Source organism: Chinchilla lanigera, unplaced genomic scaffold (assembly GCF_000276665.1).
Source record: "Chinchilla lanigera isolate Chin_1 unplaced genomic scaffold, ChiLan1.0 scaffold00005, whole genome shotgun sequence".
NCBI classification, from domain to species: Eukaryota; Metazoa; Chordata; class Mammalia; order Rodentia; family Chinchillidae; genus Chinchilla; species Chinchilla lanigera.
Window position 1 is genome coordinate 36,261,925 of NW_004955406.1, and position 12,602 is coordinate 36,274,526.

Here is a 12,602-nt window from a genome sequence, read left to right on the forward strand (position 1 = left end):
ATTTTAGAAAGTGAAAAGGGCCAAGTGGTAAAGGTTCAATACCCAGCACCTCTTTTCCCAAAAAGCACACTGTTCCACAGTGTGGGGAAAGACCTGCATTGCTCTAAGAATTTAGATTTTATTCGAAGGACAATAGAAATATTCATCCAGGGGCTGGGGATTTAGCTCAGCGGCAAAGCGCCTGCCTGGCAAGTGCAAGGTTGTGAGTTCAATTCTTGGTACTGGAAGAAAAACAAAAACAAACAAACAAACAAAAAAGAAATAGTCATCCAGAACTCAAAACTACTTTTAAGCATATGTGTAACAGTTCTTTCATAATGAAAAATAACTCAGATTTTCTCATGGACCCAAGCAAAGAATAATAACTTTAAAATTATGGAAAATGAATAAATTCATGCAAAATTCACCATTTTGCCAGCATTAATACCAAACCACAAGTATTAATGTTATTAGGATAAAGAAATAGACTTCCTTTTAACTCCTTACCTAATGAATAGGCATGTTTTTCAAAAGTTACTTGAGGCCAGGTGTGATGGCATATGCCTGTAATTCCAGCAATTTGGGAAACTAAAGCAGGAGGATTGCAAGTTTGAGTCTGATCTGGGCAACACACTGAGACCTGTCCCCAATTTTTTTTTTCCAACACCGGGAATCGAACTCATGATCTTGCGCTTGCCAGGCAGGTGCTATGCCGTTGAGCTAAATCCCCAGCCCCTCCTGTCTCAAAATTTAAAGAAATGAAAAGGGTTGCGGATGTAACTCACTGCAAAGGCTCTGGATTCCACCCTTAAGGCTACCAAAATAAATAAATAAATAAATAAAAAACAATTCAGTTACTAAAACACGAATAAATAAAGGGCCATAAGCTTGGAAAAGCTACTTGTGGTGTTTCACAGTGTAGATCATTTTTGAGGTCATCAATTAAAGAATTAACGTTGGCCAATGTTATCACCTAAGATGTATGTACGAGGGGTCCAGAGCTGTCCATCCTTCTCCCGGCAAGAAGTGATGACATCAGGAGGAGGGTATGTCACAACCCAAAGTGTAGTTAGTGGATTTGAGCTGGTTTGGTGTTTTATTCCCTCAGCATGATCTTCTGACCCCCTCAGTTTTACAACTCTCCACTCTGTGGGCTGCATAGCACCTCTCCTCTTCTGAGTTAATCATTTCTTCGCCATTATCTGCCAAGAGTTCTTATCTCCTCTGCTGTCACTTTATAACAGGGACCTCTTATCAACCTGCACAAAGTCACGTGACCCGTCCAAGCCTATCCCAAGTTCCTATGCCTGTGATTAGAAACCATCATGAAACTGGATCCATGGTTTACAGCGGGTCACAGATGCTGGAAAAGGTACAGAGTCCATGGAAAGACTTGCTCGTAACTTTCTGAATTCTGATTTTTTTAAAAAAAACTTTTTCTTAACTTTCACTGAGGAAATACAGGTTACTGTAGTCTGATGTTTGCTCCCCAAGGTCACAAAATATGACAAGCAGCAGTTTTTCTTATGCTCAATGATTTCTACCTTAACCCAAAGGACTGCCTATAATTTCACTAAGAATGTCTTCTTATTCCGATACTGGGGATATACAAGAATCTCTAAAGCGTGGATTTACACCTATTGGTAAGTAGGAAGTTGCTCTATTTATCAACTAGTTATTATTCTGCTACTGCAATATACAAGTAATATAATCTCATGGACATGTTTTGTATTTTAAATCCTACTTTTCCTACATAATAAACCCATGCATGTATTACATTTTCTCTCTCTTACATTTCATAAACAGTAATATTTCAACATATATTATTCATTATAGCTAGTGTTTGATGTCATTCTGTTATATTAAGACAGCCAAAAGTTATAACTCATAATCTATTGACTGCAGCCTTAACATTTCCTGGCAATTTTTTAATCAGATATAAAAAGCTAAGAGTTGAACAGTTTGAAACAAGTTATTCACATTGAGTGACCACTGGTCAAACTACCTGAACGGAGAACTTTTTGGTAGCTGGGAAATTTCAAACTACATGACAGTATGGTGTCTCATTCACTGCCCAGACCTGCAGAAAAATTTTTATTTTCTTGCCAAATTAAAGTCATGCAAGGAAAAAAAAAGAAAAAAAACCTAATTCAAGGGTTAGAAGAGTAACCATCTTTCGTAATAATGACCATGTCTTGTTTTCATAAACAAAAATAAGTACATAAAGCTTTTTCTTCTCTTTTTCCTCGTCCTTGTCCTAGTCCTTTTTTCAAAGGCCATGCTGGGTGTGGACCCTCGTCTGGGACAAGTGCCACATGAATGAGCTACACCCTTAGCTCCACAAACCACTTTTTCATTTTCAAAAATGCAGGGTTACAAACTTGGTTTTACGGCAAGACTACGTCCAGTTAATCCTCACAGTGCTTTCCTGGGGGCTGTGATTAGTCTAGTGGACATCATGCCCTGCTGGCCTCCAGTTTTGAGGGATCTGTCTGATGAGGCTTTCTGGGACTCTTGGGCTGGAATTTCCCCCCCAACTTCCAGGGGCCTGGCCCGAGCTTGGGGTTCCAATTCGGTCGGAACCAGAAGAAAAATCAGGGCTTGGCTTCTCCTGATTCCCTTGGGGGTAGCCAGCTGACTCCACAGAATGCCGTGATTGCTTTTTTTATGGGCCAACTACACCCTAAAGTATATCAATTGAGGAAATGTGTACTAAAAAAAGTTCTGTACCTACGAGACAAAAAACACGGGGTGCGGGGGCACGTAGAGTGCAACAGAGAATCCCTTGCTCTGCAGGTAACAGAGAAAACACAAGAATGGAGCTTGAAAAGGCGCAGGAATCATTTGCAATCTCTCTGGTCGCGCGCGGGCTGGGAGTCCTCGCTGGCCGCGAGCGCTGGGCCAATCCCGCCGGCTGGGGTTTGTGGGGGGAGCGCGTTCCGGCCCGGGACGCGCACCGCGGGGAGCGCGCTGGGGGGGGGGCTCGGGCTCGAGCCTGTGCTCGCTCCCGCTGGCTGCCGCCAATGAGAAGCCAGCAAGGGCGCGGGACCGCACACGCGGGCCCCGCGAGTGGTCGCACAGACCACGGGGGTTAACTACAGAAGCAAGGCAGCGAGAGCAGGTGGTTTGCCCTTCTCTCTGCTGCAGCGAGACAACTGCATATTCAAGCCCCGGCGATCACCCAGCAGGGGCAACGCTGGAGCAGGGGCGGGTCCAGCCGACTGTAGGTAGAGACCACCCGCGGATCTGCGATCTGCCCCATCGCAGAGGGCTGGGAGTGGTAGGGCTGTGGGTCTAAACCAGGACTGAAATTCAACAACAACGCCCAAAGACGGGCTTGGTGGCACAGACACTAACCCCAGCACTCTGGGAGGCTGAGGCAAGCTCCAGCCAAGCCTGGGCCCATCTCAGGAAAAAAAAAAAAAAAAAAAAGTTTACAAGAGGCTGGGGATGAACTCAGTCCAAAGACTCTGAGTTCATGCCCAATTCAGAAGAAGGGGGACAGTGCCCGGAGGGGCCCCCGCCACACATACCTATATCTGCCCAGGCGCTTTTGGCGCCGGATCCCAGATGACAAAATTGCAGTCAGCTCTCCTTTCTCTGAGTCTTAATCGCAGCCCCCGGGGCCCAAGCAGGCTCCTTGGCCTTTCTCCCGGCATTGCGGTCAGCCAGTGGTTTAAGGCAGAGCCTTAGGGACCCGCGAGGCTGCATCTGTTCACCCAGTAGCTGCCCAAGAGTGTGGAGGGGCGGTCATGGGCTCTTGGCTGGACAGAGCCATCCACAGGCCTGAGGGAGAAAGGAAGGGGCAGTGTGGAGTCCTGCTGGGTTGACCCCATTCCTGAGGGAAGAGCCCCCTTGGATGGGTCTTTCTGACTGTCCAGGTCAGGCCTGCCAACAAGAACCCAGCAGTGAACTTGAAGAGAGATCACCTGGGGTCCCTGTGTAGCTCCAGTTTGACCCAGTGACTCCAACACACCACCAAGGGCTCCCAGCACTACCTCTGGTTTAGTTACTCTAGGCAATGTGTCTCCTCCATTTAGAAAGCCGTTTGTGTGGGTCTTTGCTGGGCAAACATTCGCTTCTGTGCACTGGGGGTTACGTGACAGCTGTGTACAGGTATCTGTGCTTGTATATAAAAAGAGAATTAAGGTAAAGTTCCACCTTCTGTCTACCTGCGCGATAATTTTCCAGGTCTGGAGTATAACTGGATCATTCCCTTTAAGTCAGTTAACTCAAGACACTGGCTAGGTTCTTAGTTACTGGCCTAGGATTTTTTTCCTCCCTCCCTAACAGTTACTGCACAGAACGATATACCGTACTAACTTGGCTTTTTATACTTACTTATATCTATGAAACAGCCACATCTGTATGGTAGGAAACAAGTTCTGTAACAGGTATTTATTGTCTTCTTATATAGGCCCAACATCACGCTTTGATTTATATTAAATTTACCTAATTTTTTAAACCACAGTGGCAGAATATTTTATGTACCTTCAATAAACTATTGCACACTACCCACGGGAAGTTACATCTTCATAGCTAAGGATACATAAATACACAGTGCAAACATTGTACTGAGTCTGTGATAGGAGGTTTACCATCTGGTCACCTTAACATTCCCAAAGTCTGATTTTAACTCAGTGATAACTTCTAGCAAGCTCTGTATTCATAGAGACCTCTGAAAGTAGATGTCACTCAGTGGGAAATGTGATAGTCTGTTGTGTCACCTTAATCTCTAGCCAAATTCATCTGCAGTGCAGTTTAGAATGCCAGGCACCCTACTCCACTGATTCCTGCACTTTGGGCTAGGCAACCAGTTCCTTTCAGGAAGCTAAACCCTGAAACCTGCTTTCCTTTCCCTGCTTCCAAAATGGTGCTTCCCAGATTCCTTTTCACTGGCCTGGGTCCACAAGTAGTGGCCAAGATTTCTTTAAGATTTATTTTAACAGGCCAGGAAAGATTTACAGCAGAAGGGAGAACAGAGGTTTGGTCATGTCTTCCTTCTTTGCTGACCCCCTCCACTAGACACAGTGTCTAGGCTTATCCTGGCTCAGGCTTGAAATGGGCTAGAAAAGTATTTCAGAGGACCAGGCCTGGTGGTGAACGCCTACAGTCCCAGCACTGGCGAGGCTGAGGCAGGAAGATAGCCACAAATTTGAGGCCAGCCTGAACTACATAGTAAGTGCAAACCAGCCTGAACTACATGGTGAGAGCCTACCTAAATAAATAAATCAATCAATGTTTTAAAAATTTTAAAAAGACAAGGGCTCCAAAACAGATTTTTCTGGGCAGAGCAAGCCCAAACACATTCACCTCCCAGGTCTACAACTTCAGAGGAGCTACTTCTATGAGTTGCCCCTCCTCTTTAGCTTTTTGGAATAGAAACTTCTCTGACAAATACTATTGGCTTCAAGGAAACATAGGAATGGGGAGGGGGGTATCATGCTGCAGGGGGTTGGCTGGGAAAGAGCTGAAATACTGCCAGTGTGAGCTTGAGAGATGATGCTTGGGGAAACCAGGGGGACTACAGCTGATCACACAAATGGATAAAAGCTGCTTCTTTTTTTAGTCTTTTGGGAAGCTGTTATATATCCTTTTGTGTGACTGATAAATAAGAAAACTCTTGTAAACTCCAAATAATCTGAAAACAGATACCCACAAGCTATTTGGTGGACAATTTTTTTCAGGGACAATAATTAATAATTAATTGTCCACAAGAACTGTGAATTCCCATAAGATGATAAGTTAAGTATCTCTCATGGAAGGGATATGTCTACATTTAATGGCCCTAAAATGGTTAGTGATTTCCTACTTGTTCATATTCCTTACAGGAAGAGTTTGGGTGAAGTTGGAAGAGGCTGATATTTATTAACAGACATTTATTTAAGCAGAAAGCCTACTTGATGAGTCTCATTTTCCAACTGAAAAATAGAATTAGAAAGTTCACTTAATTTACCAAAGTTTACTCAGATTGTCTGGAGCATCAGCCGTAAAGAGAATGTGAGAAATTTGAGTCTGAAATATATGTTCTTTCCCAGTGTAGTAACTATGTACATGTTCTTGTTCATACAAAGAAATTAGGATTTAAACGTCAGGGCTGGGAGTGGTAGCACAGGTCTGTAATCCCAGCATTTGGGAGGCTGAGGAAACAGGACTGCTGAGACTTCCAGGCCAGCCTGGTCTACGCAATGAGTTCAAGGCCAGCCTGAACTGCACAGTGACAGCCTGTCTCAAAAATAAATAAATGAATAAATAAATAAATAACATTGGTCAGATTTTCTTCCAAAATACATTAGGGCTTAAGAAAGACCTTTTGTTTGCTTGTGTTTTGAGACACGGTCTCACTATGTAGCCCAGGCTGGCCTCCAACTGTCAGTGATCCTCCTGCTTCAGCCTGCCAGATGCTGGAATTACAGGCATGTTACTACACTGGGCTAAGAAAGTCATCCTAAAATGGCTCTTATATTCTTTTTAAACTCCAGAGTGGTAATCTCACATGGATCGCTGTAGAATTTAGAAGGGTGGGATGGGAAGCAGTGCCTGGGAGGCAAAAGTGGGGACATCTGGAAAAGTTCAGGTCGGAGCAGGTGGGGTGAGAAGCAATTTCTGGTCCCCTACTCTGGACAGGATCTCTGGGGTTTGGACTAAACGCATCTTGGCAGTGTGTGGCTACCAACCTTCCCTGCAAAGGAACTAAGGAAATTCAGTGCCTCTGCCTCCTACAGGGTCAGTGGGTTTGAGGAGGACGAGGACATCTCTCAAAAGCAGGCACTGCTTTTAGACAGAAGAAACAAACACGCTGGTGTCCCATGAGAAGAGAGGCTAGGGAAAGGGACAATACAGGCACTTCTAAAAAGCGCTTCTGATAAACCGCCTGTACCTCCTGCGGTGAGGGATGCAGGTCCCTCCCCGGGCGCCAACATTTCCCCCAGTGAGTCTTGGATTCCTTGCTCCGGGTCTGAATGTCTGAAATCTCTGTACCCGTCCATCCCAGCCCGAGTTTTACTCCGTCCAGAAATCTCCATAGGTTTACAAAGAAAATCGCTTGGAATTCGCGGACTAGTCCTGGAATCAACTCCCTAGTTAACAGACAAGAACCTCAGAGCAAAGGAATGAATTTGCCTGAAGCCTTGTCGCCCGCTGGCCTCCATCTCCCGATCTCAAGAAGTTGCCCTAAGGTTGGAGAAGTCGATGCCCTTTCAGCCGTGGTCTCCGCAACACTTTCTCCCGGCCCGCGCTCCCGGTCTGCGGGTGACCACACGGCTGCAAACGCGGCCTTTCCGGGCCCGCATCTGCTTGGCTGACCCAATGACGGCCCTGAGCGCTTTAACCCCCAGAATCAGAAACCCCTAGAGGTTCCTTTCCGCAGAGAGGTGCCACGACGGTGCAGCCCTGCGTCTCCAGAGCCGAGGACTCCGAAACAATGAGAGAAGTTCCCTTTTTCAGTGCGGGCGCCCCTGCTTGAACGGTAGTTGAGGACTGTGCGTAAGGATTTAGTTCCCAGTCCAGGTTCAGACGCGGCTGGAGGTGTACAAGGAGTGAAACTGCCAAGCGTCCAACTAGTTTCACTAAGGGCGTCGTGGCTCGCAGGCGTCGGGGTGCCCTTGAGACGTCACTCTGCGCGTCTCGGGCTGGTTGGTCCCGCGGCAGGGACGAGGGTGGTGGCAGGGGCTGGGGCCTCAGTTGGAGCTTCAGCGGCTCCCTCTCCACATCAGCTACGGAGGGGAAGGGACTGGTGAGTCTGGAGCACCTCCTCGAGACTCTCCGCGGACTGTGCTTGGGGCGCGCCTGGAACCCTAGGTTGGGGAACATGCTTAAAGAAAAGAAATTTGAAAAGTTCTTCAGTAAAGTCATTTCTCATGCAAAGAGCCTCAGCTTCCGACAGTCCAGGCCGTATGCTCCCTGGGGGAGAGATGAGGAAACCTGGATTACCCAAATTTCGGCATTCATTGTCTTTTCCCCGTGAAGACCGGCTGTGCTAGGCTGAGACTCCCACAGTGGGGGCGAGCCCCGTGCCGTTGGCCCGGTAGCCTTCCTTTCCGCTTCCTGGGGGTAGATACCTACATGGGCAACAGAGTTTCCTCCTGCACCGGGGACTGTGGCTGATGGTGTCTTGAGTAGTTCTTTAAGATAAGCAGCAGAAAGGGAATTTTTTAAAAAACACGGCCCGTTTTTTCATTTATGTGTATTTTTTTTTAAAGCTTCGACCAGCGGTTCCTCAGTAATGCACACGGCTGTACTGAAATTTAACCCGTTCCTTTTTAAAACAAAGCGCTCCGGAGGGGGCGGGTGGAGCCTAGGCGTGGGGGGCGTGTGGCCCGGCCCCTTGAGCCCAGAGCGAACCTCTGCAGTCCTAGCTCAACTCAGTTTTCAGAAAAAGGCTAAAGCAGTGTCGGATGGGCTTTTCGGATGGGAGGGGCGGAAAAATTAAGCAAATCTGAGCCTCAGTATGCAGATAAACTTGCTTCTCTCTTGCCCCGGGCTATTGCTGCTGCTGCCGAGTGATGAAGACCTTTAGAGAAAAAAAAATCTAGGTTTCTTCAAGGGGCGGAAAAATAGAAACGCGCGGGACGAGAAAGGTAATTGTTCTGTGGGTTTTGTTTTGCTTTTTGAGACAGGGTTTCACTATGTAGTTCAGGCTGGTCTTGAACTCACTTCGCAACCCAGGTCGATCCTCCTGCCTCAGCCTCCTGAGAGCTGAGATTACAGGCGTGGGTCACCACGCCCGGCTTGTTCTGGTTTCTTTAAAACACCAAACACGTAGATACGGAGGAGGAAACCAGAAAGTACCTAGAGGATAAAGGTTTACAGAGGTTGGACATAGCACGGGAGACTTCATCTACCCAGGCGCGTGGGAAAGTTTGCCTGCTACTCAGTTCCCGGGTCCAGGAAAGAAATCGCACCTGCAAATCTGAACATCTGATCCCACCGCAGGCCGCGTGGGTGAAGGGCGCCGGGTCAAGCAGACTTCCCAGGTCAGGTCAAGGGCGGTATGTTCCCGGCGCGCTCCGGAGCGCGGCGCGGCAGTGCGGGAGGCAGAGGCGGCGCCCTTGCGGGTGGGGAGTGCGAGGCTGCTGGGCTCCAGCCCGCTCGGTGAATGGGGCGCGCTCGGCCCCCCACGCTGCGCCTGGATAAAATATGCCAGGCCTGCGCTTTTCCGGCTCATCAAGGCTGCGGGAGCCTCCCCGAGCCATCATCCTTTGTAATTGCAACCGTCAATCAACACTTTAAGACAAAGTCAAGAGCGGGAAGGCCGAGCCCTGGGAGACCAGTCACGTTTGCAAGAAGGGGCGGGAGAGGTGGAGGCAACGGGGAGAAGTTTTCCAGAAGTTGGCAGAGGGCGAGCGGGGAAGAAATTGAGGGCGCGCCGGGTGTCCAAAACCAGAGCTGTGCCAGAGCTTCCCAGGTCTCAGGTCTCCAGCGGTTTACCCCGGGAGTGAGGCCGGGGGGATTCCAGAGTGCGGCCCTAAGAGGCAGAGTGGCGTTGGGTAAGAGACGCACGGCCAGAGGATGGGCTGTGTCCGCCGCCCCGGGTTGATGTAGATCTCGGTCCGTCGAGACCACCACAGGCAACAGCGCTGAGACCACACGGGGCTCGTTCCACCTGCGTCCGGCTCAACTGCCTCCCGTCCCCTCGGCCACAAGGCTTTCTTGCCTCACACTGTCCTCGGGAATCTAGAACCCTCCCGGGTGAGCGGTCGGTGCCCGGTTCGGCTCTCCAGAGAGGGCCCCCCCGGGGACGCCGGGCTCCATCCAAGGCCACAGAGTAGGTGAGCCTTCGGCTTCCGCGGGGTCGTCTGCCCAGTGCAGTGGAAGGGTCAGGAGGCGAGGGTGAGTGTTGAGAAGGAAGGAGTGGAGAGGCCCTGCGGAGGCTGCTAATGCACTGGGCGTCAAAGCTTGGCTCCGCGCCCCTCCATCCGCGTCTGCGCAAGGGTTGAGATCCCGCACCTCTACTAAACTCCTGGAGGAGCTGCCCCGGGAAAGGTGAATGCGCCTTTGGATCTCTGACAGGACCGGACACCAGTAAAATTTCCCTTTTCGTTAACCGCTGGAGGGGGTTTCGGACATCCCTGGAGAGAACCTGGAACCCAGCTGGCCCTGGGGAGCTTTTCCCGCCCTGGAGCGCCCAAGGCTACCCGGCTTCCGCTCTCCAAGTTGCCTCGGTTCCTAGAAAAGGCAGTTTCCTCTCTGCTTGAGACCTCTAGCTCTTGGGTTGCCTGCTCCAGAGCAGAAGGTTCTGCTTGGACTAAACCTTTAAGGCAGAGAGGAAAGCTAGGGAACCTGTCTTTCGCCGTGCACCTAAATTTTTAAAGGTCTGATTCTCTTAAAGCTCAACTGCAAGCCCCATTCCCTTTCACCTTGCTCCCATCTTGTGAGCATTTTTCTTTCTTAGAAATCTACCTGTGTGGAGATAAATAGATGCCAGCTGGCCGTTTGCCACCATCACTCTGTCTCGGGGGATGTGGGAGGGCAGACTGCCCCGGATAGGTGAATTCACTCCTGTGGCCTAAGCGAGTCCCTTCTGGCCCTGAAGCTGGCGTTATGAGCAGGACCACAAAATTTGCCTCTTTAGGTCTTCCACTGCCTCAAGTCACAGATTTCTTGCCACACTGCAATTACAAGGTCCTGTGAAATCCCCTGTGAACTTCTTTCAGCTCTCTTAATCTCCCCCTCTTGGGCCACCAAGCAGAGGACTTTACATCCCACACAGGGCTGGAAGCTGCTCCTAGGAGCTAGTGTGTGGAGTCCTGCATCCTTGCCAGGGGGGCCTTTAGGAAGGGCTTGTATAAGTGCCCCAAGCCTCTTTGAATTGTAGTGGGAGAAAAGCTTCTGGAGGCTTTGAAATAAACTGATTTTCTAAGTTCATCTAAACTGGCAAGCAATGCAGGAGAAACAACGATTTCAGCTCTGTGATATTATCATAAAAATCTGAGCTTCTTAAGGATCCCTCATTTTGGCAACTTTAGCCCACTCCCCAATACACAGTAATGGGCTGGCCTCCCTAAATTTAAGATTGAAGTGTTTCCACAAAACTGAATTGCGACTAAAGCTAAAATTTTTAAAATACAGATTCTGAAGGTAGATAGGCGTCATGACAAATCAGTTCAGAGTGAGTAGTATCTGAAGTGCCAGGAGTGGATGGGTAATACACAACTCACTTCAGATGAAAGTGTAAATTATGCACTGCAGTGATTGGAGTCATTTTAAATTCATCAAATAGTAGACTGGGCAGTTTGACCGTGTGATCTCTATGCCATTTACATGGGATAAATTCAGATCTTTTGAGATTCAAATTCACCCCTTGTGGGCAGACTCTGATAATTACCCTGTTGCACAACAGACCCTGAATATGAGGCTTTTCGAATGCAGTCAGGAGGCCAGAAAAAATGTTTTTCATCTCGTTGGGATGAAATCTGAAATCTCTGAAGATGTGGCTGAACTGGTGGCCGAAGAGCTTGCATAACAGATGGTTCTTTAAAACTTTTTTTTTTTTAAATGCTGAGCCTCTGGGCCTCATGTGGATCTGTCCCACCAAAGAGACACCAGGATGGAAACGGCAAGCTGGGACAGATTTGTGCATTCTATATGGAAATACTATTCACTAAAACTAGGAAGTCTGTCACCAAGATAATCGTGAGCTCCAGTGCAGGATTCAGAGTGAGCAAAGTCCTAGAGCGCAGAGCAGGGCAGAGGAGTGGCAGCCCCTTTCCCTAATCTCCAGCAAGTAAATGAAATTGCAGGGACATTGCTGTCCCTTCAATGAGCGCCCACCCTCCAGTGAGGGGCCCCCGCGCTGGCCTGTTGAGACCCTGGAGGTCGTGGGGGAGCGACACTGCGAGGGCCCTGACTGCAGACCAACTCTGCACTGAGAAGAGACGGCCGGTGAATTCAACACCCCTTCTCTCCTTTCGGTATTTTAAGTGGGCTTTTGAACTCCTCTCGGTCTCCTCACCGGACAAGCCAGCGAGGGCACGTGCCCGCAGCCTTCCGCGCCCAGCCCTTCTCCCCCGCTAGCAGAAATCGCCGCTCCCTGCCCGCGGCGCTCAAGCAGAGGTCGCCTCTGGTCAGCTGTGAGACCCGGCAGCCTGTTCATCCCCCGCCCCGGGCCGCGGTGGGTGGGAGTGGGCGAAGGCGGGGTGAAGAGGTTGGGCGAGCGAGGGGACTGGATGGAGCATCCTCATTGGCTGGCGGCTGGTGTCCGACCCGAGTCCGGAACCCGCGTCCCGGCTCCCTGTCATCACCCCTCATCCCAGCCTCCCCCACCCCAGCCCCCGGCCCTACTTACCTCCCTTCTCGCCTTCCCCCTTCTTTCCCAGCGCCGCACCCTCGGGGCTGGAGCGGGCCGCTCCGGACGCGCGCGGAGTACCGAGGCGGAGAGGGAGGTTGGAAGTTCACAACTCCGCACTTGCGATAGGGAGCGCGAGGGAGGCAGGCAGCCGGGGAAGGGGCGGAGAGGCAGGCGAGGGGAAGGAGGGAGACGCGAGGCGAGCGCGGAGAGAGGGAGACCCCTGCCGATCCCCAGCCGGCGGGCGGGTGCGGGAGGAGAAAGTCGCCCAAGCCGTCCGGAGGCGGCCGAGGCTCGGCCGGGCGGCGGCAGCAGCCGGGTGGCTGCCCGCAGCGCG

At 49.9% G+C, this 12,602-nt stretch overlaps 1 protein-coding gene across 6 annotated transcripts in view; it reads left to right on the forward strand.

Annotated features, from left to right (window-relative positions):
* Nucleotides 1-1,332: 1,332 nt before the first annotated feature.
* Nucleotides 1,333-12,602, forward strand: part of Nr5a2 (nuclear receptor subfamily 5, group A, member 2) — a 152,238-nt gene continuing 140,968 nt past the window's right edge. For 2 of the 6 annotated variants that reach the window (XM_005375135.2, XM_005375138.2), the window contains exon 1: nucleotides 1,368-1,622. In XM_005375135.2, coding sequence (XP_005375192.2) covers nucleotides 1,559-1,622 — 64 coding nt within the window. In that variant the 5' untranslated portion in view covers nucleotides 1,368-1,558. The other 4 variants (XM_013521997.1, XM_005375137.2, XM_013521988.1 and 1 more) reach the window with 4 other exon arrangements.